The sequence below is a fragment of the Miniopterus natalensis genome, chromosome 12 (genome assembly GCF_054644295.1).
Source record: "Miniopterus natalensis isolate mMinNat1 chromosome 12, mMinNat1.hap1, whole genome shotgun sequence".
NCBI lineage: Eukaryota > Metazoa > Chordata > Mammalia > Chiroptera > Miniopteridae > Miniopterus > Miniopterus natalensis.
The window spans coordinates 2989680-3005731 of record NC_142092.1 but is presented as its reverse complement, the minus strand read 5'-3'; the positions used below and the strand labels follow the sequence as shown (position 1 = coordinate 3005731).

The window sequence follows — 16052 nt, the reverse complement described above, 5'->3', positions numbered from 1 at the left end:
TAATAGATTTTTTTATTTACTCATTTGAAAATTCCCTCATTTTATTACTCGATAGAGATTTTATTTATTTTTAAATATATCTTTTTTGTTTTCAGAGAGAGGAAAGGAGAGGGGGAGAGAGAGAGAAACATCAATGATGAGAGAGTTGTGATTGATCAGCTACCTCCTGCACACCCCTGACCTGGGATCGAGCCCGAAACCCAGGCATGTGCCCTCACCAGGAATTGAATCATGTTCTCCTTGATCATAGGTTTGATGCACAGCTGCTGAGCCACGCCCAGCTGGGCTCGATAGAGATTTTATGTCAACGTAGTCATTATGGCCTAAATTTGTGCCCATCCTGGACGTGCATTTAATCTCCTACCAGATGAAGAGTTTTTAAGTACTTCTTGGTATTGTCTTTCTGTCCAGGAGCATGACATGCTGTTCTAATGAGTTCACATTGTTTTTTTAATGTCCTCTGAATACCTTAAAAATGTTTTCTAGATCTTTAAATGATTTTACCTCTTCTCTCCCAGTTTTCATGATGCTACTTTCACCACTTGTATTGACTAATGAATAATGGTGAATAAAAGTAGTGACAGCAGACTTACCTTCCTCATAAAGAAAGCTTTGTAATGTTCTGTCAGTAAGTGTTAAGCTAGCTTTTATGTTAGCTTTTAGATTGAAAAATACTCATTTCTGTTTTATCCAAAGATTTTCTTTATTAAAATCAAGATTGGATGTCAGATTTTATTACATCCCTTTTTTGCATCAATGGTAATCATTTGATTTTTCTCTGTAGATCTGTTACCATAATGAATTATATTAATGTATTTTCTAATATTGAAACATTATTATATATCTGGAATGAACCCTACTTTTTGTTCTGTAAAGTTCTGTTTGCTAGTATTTTAGCTAGATTCTTTTAAAGCATCTATACATGTGATGAAAAATTTTGGTCTTAATTACATTGATATTTTTTGTTACCCTGTCTGCTTTTGTGTAGCTCTTGTAAAGTCGTTTGCTGTATATGTCCTTTTCTTTTCTTTTTTTTAAAAATATATCTTTATTGATTTCAGAGAGAGGAAGGGAGAGAGAGAGAGAGAGATAGAAACATCAATGATGAGAGAGTCATTGATCGGCTGCAGCCCGCAATCCAGGCATGTGCCCTGACCGGGAATCGAACCCTGATTGCCTGGATCCTAGGTCGACGCTCAACTGCTGAGCCACGCCCGGCTGGGCTGTATATGTCCTTTTCTTAACTAAAGCTAGGAAATTTAGAAAGATTTTATTTCTCTTTTAGCTTCCTTTAAAACTATAACTTATTTAAACTGCATGTACTGACACCCTTTGCACAGTAACAAAATTAGCATTTTTCTACTTCTTTCTCTCCATCTTGATTATAATTTTATTAGTTGTCCTTTATATCTTATACATGGATATAAATAAATTTTTTTCTGGGTTTATAATCTACATGATATCTTTGACTCTGGTTGCAAAAATGTATACCCATACTACCTCTCTCCTGGGTAACTGAAATGATCTTTTTATAGGTGGCATTTTGCAATGATTTCTGTGTCTGGAGTCTTCTCGGTCACATTCTCTGTGATATTTGCCTATGTAGCTGATGTCACTCAGGAGCACGAGCGAAGTACTGCTTATGGATGGGTAAGATAATAGATTTTGGTTTTTAACCAGAGAATTAATTAGCATTCTATTAAAAGTTCAATGAAAAATGAGATTTAAAATAAGTAGTATATATTGACATATAAAAGAAAATCTAAAGTAACTGAAATAAAAAATGAGACTTAAAAAAGTTAAAAATAGCAAGATAGAAATTACTATTAATTCTCTGATTTTAGGGTTAGAAGATTATCAGGAATGTCAGAGTTGTCAGTTGCAAAGTTTTTTAAAAGTTGATTTATTGTTAGATGATCTCTTGACAATCATAAACAATAAATAGGTTAGAATTCTCTGTGCACCTAATTTGAATTGGAGAGGTGTAAGAACCTCAGACATGTTAATCTGTTGTTGTTATATTACTGGTTGTGTGGCTCAGTCACTTATTTGGGATATAGTGCTACAGAAAAGGACTACACTCATTCAGCAAATAATTTTTGTTTTTTAATATATCTTTATTGATTTCAGAGAGAGGAAAGGAGAGGGAGAGAGAGACAGAAACATCAATGATGAGAGAGTCATTGATCGAGCTCGCAACCCGGGCATGTGCCCTGACCGGGAATAGAACCCCGATCGCCTGGATCCCAGGTTGACGCTCAACCGCTGAGCCATGCCCAGCTGAGCTCAGCAAATAATTTTTGACAGCAATGCAAAAGTTACAGGATACCTTTTCTTTTTGGATAATTGATTATTAGACAATTGATAATTTCTAATTTTCCTAGGCATGATAATGGCATTGTGATCATGTAGGTGAAGAAAGACCTGTAGACGATGACAGGCTGAAACTGTTTATGCCAGAGTGTCACATATCTGAGAGCTGCTCAACTGGTTCAGGGGGAAAAAAGGGTGTGTGGGCCTATTGGGACGTGTGGGTGTTATTGGAGTGGAAAAATTTTCCTGTCCTTACCTTCTAGGTTCTTTGACTGACCAAATAATTAGATTGACATAGGGCAGATTAACAGGAGAAAAACAAATTTAATTTTATGTGTACAAGAGCCCCACAAAGACATGAGCAACTCAAAGGCAGTCAGACATTTGAGGCTTATATGTCATCCTGAGCTAAAGAGAAAGGGGAGAGGGTCCTGGGGCTTCAAAGGGGGAGGAAGACAATTTGCAGAAAGATGAGAAGAGCAAACGATTGGTAAACAAATGTTTGCCCTGCCATGCAGATGAGTTTTTCTGATACAAAAAGTAGTCTTTGGTCATGGACCTTTTTCTGGTACAGGCTCCCCATCTAAATTTATTTTAGGCTGTCCAGGGAGAAGTACAAAGCTTCTCCTGAGTCTTTGGGTCTTAACTGCCTTCAGCTCAGAACAATCCACATGCCATGTGGCACATTTGGGGTAATATATTCTGCTTCCCCCTAATGTGTACTGTGCTCTTCCCTCCACTTTCCTGTGTTTGAAAATGTTTACGGAAAGAAGGTAGAAGAAGAAAAATTACCTGGCTGGATTGTTGAATAGTTTGGAGGGGGATTGAATGCCAGAAACCCAGGTTACTTCTCTCTTTTCCCAAGTCTTACCTTTTCTTCTAAATCCCACTTCCTGGGAGATAGTAAGCAGTCATTCAGTGTTGACTGATTGAATGAATAATTGCACAAATCAGTGATGGACATATAAGTCAGTTACTGCTGTCCCACAAAACACAATAGCCATTTTTACTTTGTTGATTTTAGACCTCAATAGTTTAAAAAATTTCCCTTTCAACCCCACTTCCCCTCTAGCTACTACCTGCCCTCTCCTCCCTTCCTCGTTCCCTCCTCTCCTGAGTGTCTCCGGTCATGTCCTAAAACCAGGGCGTCTCTGGAGTGCAGAGTGGAGTACAGAGGGAGCAGGTAAGACACTGTCATGGGAGGCAGGTGCTCAGGATGGCTCCTAGAGGCCAGTCAATAGAGAAATCTAGGGGTACCAAAGCCTCTTAGCACACTTGTGCACATGTTCTCTACACTGTAGGAAACACCCATTGAGATACTCATTTCCCTCCAATTTTACTAGATTTTTGTTCCTTGCTTTCAGAAGAAAAACCAGTCACAAAGCTGTTGTGCTGAGCATTAGGGCTTTAACGAAAGATTTCAGAGAAAGTTCTGGAACCAGCGACTTAGCTCCGCTCACTAGCTGAGTTCTTCATCTGTAAAATAATACCTGTCCATAGGGGTGTTGAGAGGTCAGCGAGAGAAGCGCCAGGCAGAACTATAGGGCTCACTTCTCTAATAATGGAGGGAGGAAGATTGGGACAAGTGGGCAGTAGTGGAGGGAGAGGTGACAGGAGGGAGTCCTGAGCACAGAATGCCCTAGCTGAATCGGGCTGTCAGTAGTAAGGGTGGGCCTGCCTCTCTCTGTCTGAGGACATCTGCCCTGCTGTGCCGTCTAACTCAGGTGTGAAACTTTTGACTCTCCATGTACATGGACTTGTAAATAATAATGCTTGTTTCTTCCTCTGTTTTGCAAGACTTAAAAAGTCCCATCAAGATTTCTGCCTTTATTTTGTTTCCTCCATGGCACTTTACAAATATTTATATTGCGGAAATGCCAGAAAATAATTGGAGCACTTCCTTAGAACACTGTTGCAAGGTGCACCACCTGGATGGGAAAGATGAATTTTACAGTTACAGTGGTTCGGAACACACCATTTAATAATGAGCATTAATCTCACAGTCAATATTTCTTTCTCCTATACATCCGAAGTAGCTATTGTATCCCCTCCAAATTGAGGGGGTGGTTAGGTGCTTATAAAAGGCAGTCATTTTATATTCATGTATTATACTCATGTATCATATGTATTCTTACATGTTAAATCATTGTTACATAGATAAGATTTGGTCACTAAGAGCAATGGAGTTAAATTATTAAGTTACTGACCAGTTGTTATTTTAGAAATTGTCCAAACTAGCTAGAAGGTAGTTGTGATAAAATGCCTTTTTGGCAAATAATGGTATAATGATTGAGTGTTTTCTTTTGTGTACTCTATAATCTTTAAATTCTTTACACTTGGAATGCTTTGGATTATAAAAAGCAGTTTCAGCTAATATTTAGCAGCTATAAGTCTGACTATATTTTAGAGAGATTGGAAAATGGCTTTTCTATTTGAACTTAAGATGGTTATTTAACATTTTTATTGCTGTTTATCTGTATGTTGTGTGATAGAGTATCTTTGCAGTTTACATACAAAATCAGAGAAGATTAGATAATGGAAAACTTATGAGTAAATGAGTGATTGACCCTTGCTGTGCAGGTATGTTGTGCACTCGAGGACACTGCAGCACTGTTCCTTAGTGCGTGAGGTGCTGCAGCAGTGATCCCTCGGCTGTTCGCATGTCATTGCAATTTATAATGTCGTTATGCCGTTGCCTTGATGTCTTGAATAACATGGAAAAACCTGAAGGACAGGAGCTCTATCTTCTTACTCATCTGGTACATAGGAAGTATTCAGTAAATACTGAATCCAGGAGTTTCTGTTCCCCAAATCGGAATTCTGTACACCCCCTAATGAGCATAGGGATGCATACATCTTTTCAAATTAGTGTTTTAATTTCTAAAGAACCTCTGTAGTGGCTGCACCAATTTGCAGTCCCATCAACCATATATAAGTGGTCCCTTTTCTCCATATCCTTCCCAACACTTGTTGTTTGCTAATGTATTGCTAATAGCCATTCTGACAGGTATGAGCTGATATCTTATTATAGTTTCAATATCTATTGCTCTGATAATTAGTGATATTCAGCATATTTTCGTATGTCTCTTGGCCACCTGCATGCAAACTATCTCTAGAGAAATGTCTGTTCAGGTATTCTGCCCATTATGTTCAATTTATTCTTAAATATTTGATTTGCGTGTGCTATCTTTATGATGTGTTTAAATATTTCATTTTCTTTTTTAAATTTATCTTTATTGTTGAAAGTATTACAGGTGTCCCAGCTTTCCCCCCTCCTTCCACCTTGCACCGGTGTCCCCCTGCACCACACTATTGTCTGTGTATGCCATGGGTTATGCATATATGCATATAAGTTCTTTGGTTAATCTCTTCCCACAAACCTCCATCCCCACCTTCCCTCAGAGATTTGTCAGTTTGTTTATCAGTTTATTTTGTTCATTAGATTCCACATATGAGTGAGATCATGTGATACTTGTCTTTTTCTGACTGGCTTATTCTCTCCTGGTCCCTCCATGCTGTCTCAAAGGTTAATCGAGCCTTTTTCACAGCTGCATAGAATTCCATGGCATAAATGTCCCATAGCTTTGTTATCCACTCATCTACTGATGGGCTCTTGGGCTGTTTCCAAACCTTAGCTACTGTAAATTGCGCTGCTATGAACACAGGGGTGCATATATTCTTTCTGATTAGTGTTTCGGGATTCTTAGGATATATTCCTAGAAGTGGGATCACTGGGCCAAAAGGCAGCTCCATTTTTATTGTTTGAGGAACGTCCACACTGTTTTCCACAGTGGCTACACCAGTCTGCACTCCCACCAGCAGTGCACCAGGGCTCCCCTTTCTCCACATCTTCGCCAGCACGTGTCGTTTGTTGATTTGTTGATGGAGCCATTCTTACAGCTGTGAAGTGATACCTCATTGTGGTTTTAATTTGCATCTCTGATGATTAGTGACGTTGAGCATTTTTTCATATGTCTCTTAGCCATCTGCATGTCCTCTTTGGAGAAGTGTCTATTCAGGTCCTTTGCCTATTTTTTCATCAGGTTGCTTTTTTGGCGATAACTAGTATGAGTTCCTTATATATTTTGAACACTAATGCTCTGTTGGGTGTATCATTGACAAATATCTTCTCCCATTCAGTAGGTTATCTTTTCATTTGCGATGGTTTCCTTCACTGTATAGCAACTCTGTAGTTTACTTACTTTTTCTTTGCTTCCCTTGCTGAAGGAAAGCTACCACTAAGATACTGTATGTCAAAGAGTTTAGTACTCTTGTTTTCTTTTGGGAGTTTTATGGTTCCTGGTCTTACCTTTAAGTCTTTAATCTGTTTTGAATTTATTCTTGCATATGGTGTAAGAAAGTAATCCGGTTTCATTCTTTTCCATGTGTCTGTCTGGTTTTCCCAAAATCATTTATTAAAGAGACTGTCTTTATCCCATTGTATACTCTTGCCTCCCTTCTCATATGTTAATTGACCATGGATTATTTCTGGGCTCTCTTCTCTGTCCATTGATCTGTGTGTCTCTTTTTATGCCAGTAGCATGTTGTTTTGATTACTACGACCTTGTGCTATAGTTTGATATGGGGTAGTGTGAAACCTCCAACCTTGTTCTTTTTCTCAAGATGGCTGTGGCTATTCAGGGTCTTTTGTGGTTCCATATAAATTTTAGGATTATTTGTTCTAGTTCTGTGAAAAATACCATTGATATTTTGATAGGAATTGCATTGAATCTGTAGATTGCTTTGGATAGTATGGTCATTTTTAATGATGTTAATTCTTCTTATCAATAATCTGGATATAGCCCAGCCGGTGTGGATCAGTGGTTGAGCATCGACCTATGATCCAAGAGGTCTCGGCTCGATTCCCGGTAAGGGCACATGTCCAGGGTTGCAGGCTTGATCCCCTGGGATCGTGCAGGAGGCAGCCAATTAATGGCTCTCTTATCATTGATGTCTCTATCTCTTTCTCTCCCTCTCCTTTTCTGTCTCTGAAATCAATAAAATATATTTTTTTAAAAATCTGGGCACATCCTTCCATTTATTTTTATGTTCTTTAACTTCTTTCTATAATATCTTACAGTTTTTGAAGTACAAGGTGTTGACTTCCTTGGTTAAATATGTTTTTAAGGTGGGTGTTTTTTTTTATATAAATGGGATTATTTATTCAGAAGTAAATATGTTTTTAATATCAATATTATTTTGTATTAGTTTCAGGTGTACAACATCAAGGTTAGACAATCATATACTTTACACAGTATTCCCCTAATATTTCCAGTACTCACCTGATACTATACATAGTTATTACAGTGTTATTGTCTGTATTCCCTATTCTGTGCTTTACATCTCCGTGACTGTTCTGTAACTACCAGTCTGTACTTCTCTGCCTCTTCACCTTTTCCACCAGTCCCCCAAAGTCCCTCCACTCTGACAGCCATCAGTCTGTTCTTTGATTCTTTTGAGTATGTTTCTGTTTTGTTTATTTGTTTATATTGCTCTTTAGATTCCACATATAAGTGAAGTCATATGGTGTTTGTCTTTCTCAGACTGACGTATTTCACATAGCATGATACCCTGTAGGTCCATCTATGCTGTCACAAATGGCAAGATTTCATTCTTTCTTTTTAATGGCTGAGTAATGCTCCAGTGTACCACAGCTTTTTTATCCACTCATCTATTGATGGGCACTTGGAGTTGCTTCCACATCTTGGCTATTGTAAGGGATGTTGTTACACTTCATGTTGTCCCAGAGGTCCCTTAATCTATTTTTTTTTTAATTTTTCTTCTTACTTTCCTGACTGGGTGTTTTTGCCTCCTCGTCTTCAAATTGCTTATTTGATCCTCTGCTTCATCTAGGTGCCCGCAGGCGCCATCTTCCCTGGCTCAATCACTTAACTATCCTTACAGCGCCAGCCTCCAGCTCTTGGTAGCCCCACCTGGCCAAGCTTGTAACCTGCAGAAAGGTCTGTTGCAGCTTGGGCACAGTGGGCTCTGCCCTGGGGAACAATTAAGGAGATTCAGGCAAACACAGTGCTTGTCGGAGACTCAGACGGTCAGTAAATTCTGTGGCTCTGGAGCGGTGGGCCATTTTTCCACCCCCTGCACAGCACTGGTGCTGTCAGCCAATAGGAGACCCACAATTCCCAGTGGCCCTGTCCCTCTGATTCCCAGTGGCCACACCCTGCCAAACTCACGTTGGCTGGCTGCTCCCAGCCAGCACCTTTGGTGCAAGTTTTTTTCTTAAGGAGATTTTGGCGCAGATTCTGACAGATACTGAGTTGTATGGCTCTAGAGCAAGGGCCATTTTTCCCTCTCTGCATGCCACTGGTGCCCATCCGCCAACAGGAGATCCACTAGCCCTGTTCTGACCCCGATTGCCCCTCTGTATTGAGCTTGTACTTTGTGGAAGAGACTGTGGGCTGTGGCCAGCCTGGGCCCACTCTACAGACTTTGTTCAGAAGACTCTTGAGGAAGTCCAGGCCACCTCAGGGGGTGTTGGAGCAGCTGCCAGGTGGAGGCTGATCTCAGGGTATTTGGGCCATTTAGTGATCTGCCCCCAGGCTTGGGCTTCTGGTAGCCAACGTTTATACACAGCTTGTCTCTTCTCACACACACCCAGGCCCAATAGAGTCAGTCTGTGGATTACGTGTAGCTCCACACAGGTAGTCCAAGGCCATTTACAGGCAGCATCTGACATTCACCTGCACCAGAGTTCCTCCCAAGTGGACCCAGAACCAGCACAACCAGGGATGGGCTTCAGACCAAACCAGAGCACGACCAACTAACCTCACAAGTGGAACATTCAAAGGGAGATCTCAGCAGTCGCCAGACCCTACTGGGGCCAACCCTACTTTGAGGGTTCATTCACTGTGGTCAGGGTCGATCCTCATGGCCAGCCAGCGTGGGCATTAGTCCACAGATGGGCTGAAAGCAGTCAAGACACAACTACAACAGGAGGGCTCATATAAACCACCCGAGACATTGCTGGAACACCTAGCTCAAGTGATCAGGAAGATTGTGCTTCTTGAGCCCCTCAGGACACCAACTTCGTAAGACCTGCATACCAACAAGGGGAGACATAGCAGATCTACCTAATGCACAGAGAGACATACAAAAAGGCAGACAAAATGGGGAGACAGAAACATGCCCCAAATCAAAAGAACGGGAAATCCCCAGAAAAAGAGCTAAATAAAATGCAGGCAAGCGACCTACCAGATTCGCAGTTCAAAACAGTGGGTATAAGGATGCTCAGGAGCTTAGAGGGAGAGTGGATGAACTCAGTGAGAACCTAAACGGAAAGACAGTAGGCATTAAAGGGACATTGGAACCATAACAAACCAATGAGAAATGAAGAATGTGGCATTTGAAATGAATACACTAGAAGGAATCCAAAGCAGAGGTTAGGTGAAGCAGAGGAATGAAACAAGTCTGAGGAAAAGGGAACAGAAACCACCCAGGTAGAGCAGCAGGGACCTAGTAAAGGAGGAACTACTTGCCAGCAGGAGAATTCTTTAACATTTGAATACCTGGTTAATGCAGACCAAGGCTATGCCTTGATTTTCCATTTGTGAAAGTCACACTTTTAAGGCGGAAGTTTCTGTTCTGCAGATTATCGCATAGCATCAGATACTGTAGAATTTATATAATGGCATCTTCTCAAAGGGAAGAGAAAAAACAGTTCTTCACAGGAGGAATTTTCTTTTTTTTTTTTGGTTTTTTGTACCTTAAATGTCAGTAATCACAAAAACTTCTGGCTTCTCTTCATTCTAGACCTGCATTAGTGAACATGTTGTAGCCTTGACTTCTGTTTCCTGACGGTGCTTGGACAAGGAGAATTTTCCTGACCCAGTTGGCCATCATTTGAAATTTCTTTGACCAATACTAAGTACTTTTCACTTCCCGGTGTATGAAGAATTCATCAGCACTGAACGGATAGAGCCACTCAATCCAAAAAGTGAAACAAAAGGGACCGTGAGTCATCTCTCCGTGTGTTTCTATGTCCCTTGTTTAGAAGGGCTTCACGCTTCTAGTGTCTGTCATGTAACCAGGCATGGCCATGGCATGTTGCTCGAGTGCTTCCTCCAGAGTGTCTCCCCTGGGTGTAGCTGGATGTCCACTGTATGGTCCAAATACTTGTACTCCCGGTTGACTGGACGGTCCTGGGCCTTGGCTGCCTTCTCCTGTTCAGATTGTAGCCTCTAGTCTCTTCCACCTGCCGCACCGGGATCACTGCCTCTTTCGTTTTTTATTTTATTTATTGAGTCCTCTCTCTTTTCATCTTGACGAGTCTCGTTAAAGGTTTATCAGTTTTGTTTATCTTTTCAAAAAACCGGCTCTTGGAGTTTTTTAAGACCCTATTTTATTTGTTTTCACTCTGATCTTTATTATTTCCTTCCTTCTGCTCATTTTGGGCTTTATTGGTTCTCCTTTTTCTCGTTCCTTTAGGTGTAATGAGAGGTTGTTTACCAGAGATTTTCATTATTTTTTGAGGTATTGCTCTGTATTGCTGTCAATTTCCCTTTTAGAACTACTTTGTGTCCCATGAAGTTTGGGTGGTTGTGTTCCCATTATCATTTGTTTCAAGGAATCTTTTGATTCCTTCCTGTATGTTTTTATTAGGTGATTCATTGTTTAGTAACATGTTATTAGCCTCCATGTGTTTATGTGTTTTTCAGGGTTTTCTTCTTGTAATTGGTTACTGGTTTCATACTGTTGTGGTCAGAGAAGATGCTTGATGCAAGTTCAGTCTTTGTGGCCTATCCTAAAAATTGTTCCATGGGAGCTTGAAAACAATGCATATTCTGCTGCTTTGTTGTGAAATATTCTTACAATCTAAATTAAATCTATCTGGTCCAATTTGTCACTTAAGACTGCCTTTTCCTTGTTGGTTTTCTGTCTGGTAGATCTATCCATTGATGTCAGTGGAGTGTTAAATTCATCTACTATGACTATATTACTGTTGATAAATCCCTTTATGTCCATCAATATTTGCTTCCTATATTGAGGTGCTCCTATGTTCGGTGCACATATATTTACAAGGTTTATATCCTCTTGTTGGAATGATCACTTTATCATTATGAAATATTTTTCATTGTTTTTTGTTATAGGCTTTGTTTCAAAATCCATATTGGCTGATACAAGTGTTGCTACCCTGTTTTTTTTTTTATTTCCATGTTCACGAAATATCTTTTTGCAACCTTTTACTTACAGCCTGTGTCTGTCTTTTGATCTGAAGTGGGTATCTTGTAGTCAGCATATGCATGGGGCTTGTTTTGTTTTCTATTTAGCTGCCCTATTTCATTTGATTGAAGTATTCAATCTCTGTGTATTTAAACTAATTATTGCTAGGTATATGGTTATTGCCATTTTATTATTTATGTTTTTGATACTCTTTTCTTCTTTTTCTTAAAGCAGTTCTTTTAACATTTCTTGTAATACTGGGTTGGTGGTAATTATAGCTTTTTCTGGTCTGGGAAGCTTTTTTCTGTCTTTTGATTCTAAATGATAGCCTTGCTGGGTAGAGTATGCTTGATTGTAGGTTCTTGTTATTCATTGTTTTAAATATTTTGTTCCAGTCTCTTCTGGCCTGTAATGTTTCTGTTGAGAAATCCAGCTGGCAGTCTTATGGGAGCTCCCCTGTAGGTAAATAACTGTTTTTCTCTTGCTGCTTTTAAGGTTCTCTCTTTGTCTTTAAACTTTACCATTTTAATTATGATGTGTCTTGGTGTGGGCTTCTTTGGGACACTCTGTGCTTCTTGGACTTGTTTCCTTTGCCAGGTTAGGGAAGTTTTCTGTCATTATTCTTCAAATAGGCTTTCAATCCCTTGCTCTCTCTTTTTTCCTTCTAGTTCCCCATGATGCAAATGTTGGTACACTTGATGTTATCCCAAAGGCTTGTTAACCTGTCCTCATTTTTAAAGATTTTTTTTCCTTTTGCTGTTTTGATTTGGTGTTTTCTGCTACCTTGTCTTCCAAATCACTGATTTGAGCCTCTGCTTCATCTTCTATTTATTTCCCATAATGTATTCTTTTCTTTATTAAAAATTTTTAATGTTGACATTATTACAGTTGTCCCTCCTTCTTACCCCTCTTTGTCCACCTCCAGGTTGGTCTTCACCAAACTATTGTCCATGTCCATGGGGCTGCATATGTGTTCTTTAGCTAATCCCTTCATCTTCTTTATGCGGTCAGCCCCACTCCCCCTCCCCACGGGCACTAGCCAGTGTGTCCCATGTGTCCATGCTTCCGGTTCCATTTTGTTGGGTAGTTTATTTTGTTCATTAGATTCCACATATTACTGAGATCATATGGTGTTTGTCTTAACCTAAGTGATTTATTTCACTTGGCATAATATTCTTCATGTCCCTCCATGCTATTGCAGAGGTTAAGAGTTCCTTCTATTTTACAGCCACTTAGTGTTCCATGGTGTGAATGTCCCACAGCTTTTTTACCCACTCATCTGCTGATGGGCACTTGGGCTGTTTCCTGATCTTGGCTATTGTAAATAATGCTGCAATGAACATAGAGGTGCACATATTCTTTCTGATTGGTGTTTCGGGATTCTTAGAAGTGGGATCACTGAGTCAAAAGGCAGTTCCATTTTTATTGTTTGAGGAAATTCCATACTGTTTTCCTTAGTGGCTGCACCAGTCTGCATTCCCACCAACAGTGTGCTAGGGTTCCCCTTTCTCCACACCCTCACCAGCACTTGTTTGATGATTTATGGATGGTAGCCATTCTGACAGGTGTGAAGTGATACCTCATTGTGGTTTTAATTTGCATCTTCCTAATGATTGGTGTCACTGAGCATTTTTTCATGTCTATTCACCATATGTAAGTCTTCTCTGGAGAAGTTTCGATTTTAGTATTTTGCCCATTTTTTAACTGGATTGTTTGTGTTCCTGGTGTTAAATTGTATACATTCTTTATATATTTTGGAAATTAATCCCTTATTGGATGTATCATTGGTAAATATGTTCTCCTATACAGTGGGTTCTTTTTTCATTTTGTTGATGGTTTCCTTTGCTGTGCAGAAGCTTTTTAGCTTGATGTAGTCCCATGTGTTTATCTTTTCCTGAGTTTCCCTTGCTCTCGGAGATATAGTGGCAAAAATATTGCTGTGAGATGCCTGAGATTTTACTCCCTGTGTTTTCCTCTAGGATTTTTACGGTTTCATGACTTACATTTAATTCTTTTATCCAATTTGAGTTCAATCGTATGTATGGGATAAGATGGTCTAGTTTCATATTTTTGCATGTACCTGTCCAATTTTCCCAACACCATTTATTGAAGAGACTGTCTTTATTCAATTGTATGCTCTTGCCTCCTTTGTCAAATATTAATTGACCCTAAAGGCATGGGTTGATTTTTGGGATCTCTGTTGTGTTCCATTGGTCTATATGCCTATTATTCTTATGCCAGTCCCAGGCTGTTTTGATTACAATGGACTTGTAGTATAGTTTGATATGCAGTACTGTGAGCCTTCCAACTTTGTTCTTTCTCAAGATTACTGCAGCTATTTGGGGTCTTTTTTGGTTCCATATACATTTTTGGCATATTTTTTCTGGTTCTGTGAAATATGTCATTGGTATTTGGATAGGAATTACATTGAATCTATAGATTGCTTTGGGTAGTATGGACATTTTAATGATGCTGATTTTTCCAATCCTTGAACACGGTATATGCTTCCACCTATTTGTACCTTCTTTCATTTTTTTCTTCAGTGTCATACAGTTCTCCGAGTTCAGGTCTTTTGTCTTTGGTTAAATTTATTCCTAGGTACCTTATTTTTTGTTGTTGTTCCAGTAGTAAATGGGGTTATTCTCTTAGTTTCTCTTTCTGATAGTTCATTTTAGGTGTATAAAATTGCCATCAATTTCTGGATGTTGATTTTATACCCTGCCACTTTGCTGAATTCATATATTAGACCTAGTAGTTTTTTGGTGGAGTCTTTAGGATATTCTATAAAAAATACCATGTCATCTGTAAATAATGACTGTTTTACTTCCTCCTTTTCGATTTGGATGCTTTTTATTTCTTATTTTTGTCTGGTCACTTTGGGTCAGACTTCCAGTACTATGTTGAATAAGAGTGGTGAAAGAGGACATCCTTGTCTTGTACCTGATCTTAAGGGAAACACTTTTAGTTTTTGCTCATCAAGTATGATGTTGGCTGTCAGTTTTTCATCTATGGCCTTTAATATTGAGTTTTTCATATATGGCCTCTATTCCCACGTTGCTGAGAGTTTTTATCATAAATGGATGCTGGATTTTATCAAATGGTTTTTCTGCATCCTCTTGCTAAGGCCTTTGTTTTCAGGTCTGTTTTGTCAGATATGAATATTGCTACCGCAGCTTTTTTTGGCTTCCTATTGCATGGAATGTTTTTTTCCATCCCTTCACTCAGCCTGTGTGTATCTTTTGTTCTGGGGTGGGTCTCTTGTAGACAGCATATATATATGGGTCATGTTTTCTTATCTATTTGGCTACCCTATGTTTGATTGAAGCATTTAATCCATTTACGTTTTAGGTTATTATTGATAAATGCTACATTCTTCTCTGTATTTCTTTTTTTGGGGGGGGGGAGGTTATATTTTTTCCACTGCTTTTCAGAGAGAGTGGAAAGGAGAGAGACAGAGTCTGTGACAGAGAGAGAAGGAGCTAGGGGGAGAGAAACATTGATGTGAGAAAGACACATGAACTGGTTGCCTCCCACACAAGCCCTGACCAGGACGAGGAATTGAGCCTGCAACCAAGGTATGTGCCCTTGGCCAGAATCGAACCTGGGACCCTTCAGTACACAGGCCAACACTAACCACTGAGTCAAATCGGCCAGGGCTCTCTTTTTTCTTAAAGCAGTTCCTTTAGCATTTCTTGCAGTGCCCTTTAGTCTTTTGTCTGGGAAGCTTTTTATTTCACCTCTGATTTTAAATGATAGCCCTGCTGGATAGAGTATATTTGGTTTCAGGTTCTTGCTTTTCATTACTTTCAGTACTTGATGTCATTCCTCTGGCCTGAAGTGCTTGTTTTGAGAAATCAACTAATAGCCTTATGGGAACTCCCTTATAGGTAACTGTTTCTCTCTAGCTGCCTTTAAGATTCTAATCTCTCTTTGTGTTTAATTTTGGCCACTTTAATTATGATGTGCCTGGGTGTGGGTCTCTTTGTGTTTATCTTGATTGAGACTCTCTGTGCTTCCTGAACTTATATTACATTTTCCTTCACCAGGCTGGGTAAGTTTTATGTCATTATTTCTTCAAACAGGCTCTCTATCCCTTGTTCACTTTCTTCTTCTTCTGGTATTCCTATGATGCATATTTTGTTATATTTCATGTTGACCCAATGTTCCTTTAAACTATCCTCTTTCTTTTTAATTATTTTCTCTTTTTTCTGTTCTGATTTAATGTTTTCTATTTTGTCTTCTAATTCACGGATTCAGTCCTCAACCTCGTCCAGCCTACTAGCTATTCCTTCCAGTGTATTCTGTATTTCAGATATGATATTCTTCCTCTCCAGCTGATTATTTTTCATGTTTTCTATATCCTTGATGCTGTTGTTGTTCTCGCTAAGTTTCTTGAGCATCCTTATAACCACTACTTTGAATTCTCTATCTGACATATTGCTTCCCTTCTGTTCCATTTAGCTCTTTTTCTGGCGTGTCCTCCTGTCTTTCATTTTAGGCCTTTTTCTTTGTCTCCCCATTTTGGCTGTCTCTTTGAGTTTGCTTTTATGTTTTAGAAAGGA

General features: G+C 39.3%; 1 protein-coding gene and 1 pseudogene across 3 annotated transcripts in view; one reads left to right on the top strand and one right to left on the bottom strand.

The window, feature by feature from the left end:
* SLC71A2 (solute carrier family 71 member 2) overlaps positions 1 to 16052 on the top strand; it is a 91641-nt gene that overhangs the window by 52598 nt on the left and 22991 nt on the right. For all 3 annotated transcript variants that reach the window (XM_087822505.1, XM_087822506.1, XM_016208968.2), the window contains one exon: positions 1536 to 1650. In XM_087822505.1, the coding sequence (XP_087678631.1) occupies positions 1536 to 1650 (115 nt within the window). The remainder of the gene's footprint in view (positions 1 to 1535; positions 1651 to 16052) is intronic.
* On the bottom strand, positions 10035 to 10368 carry LOC107534009 (tRNA-splicing ligase-activating factor archease pseudogene; annotated as a pseudogene).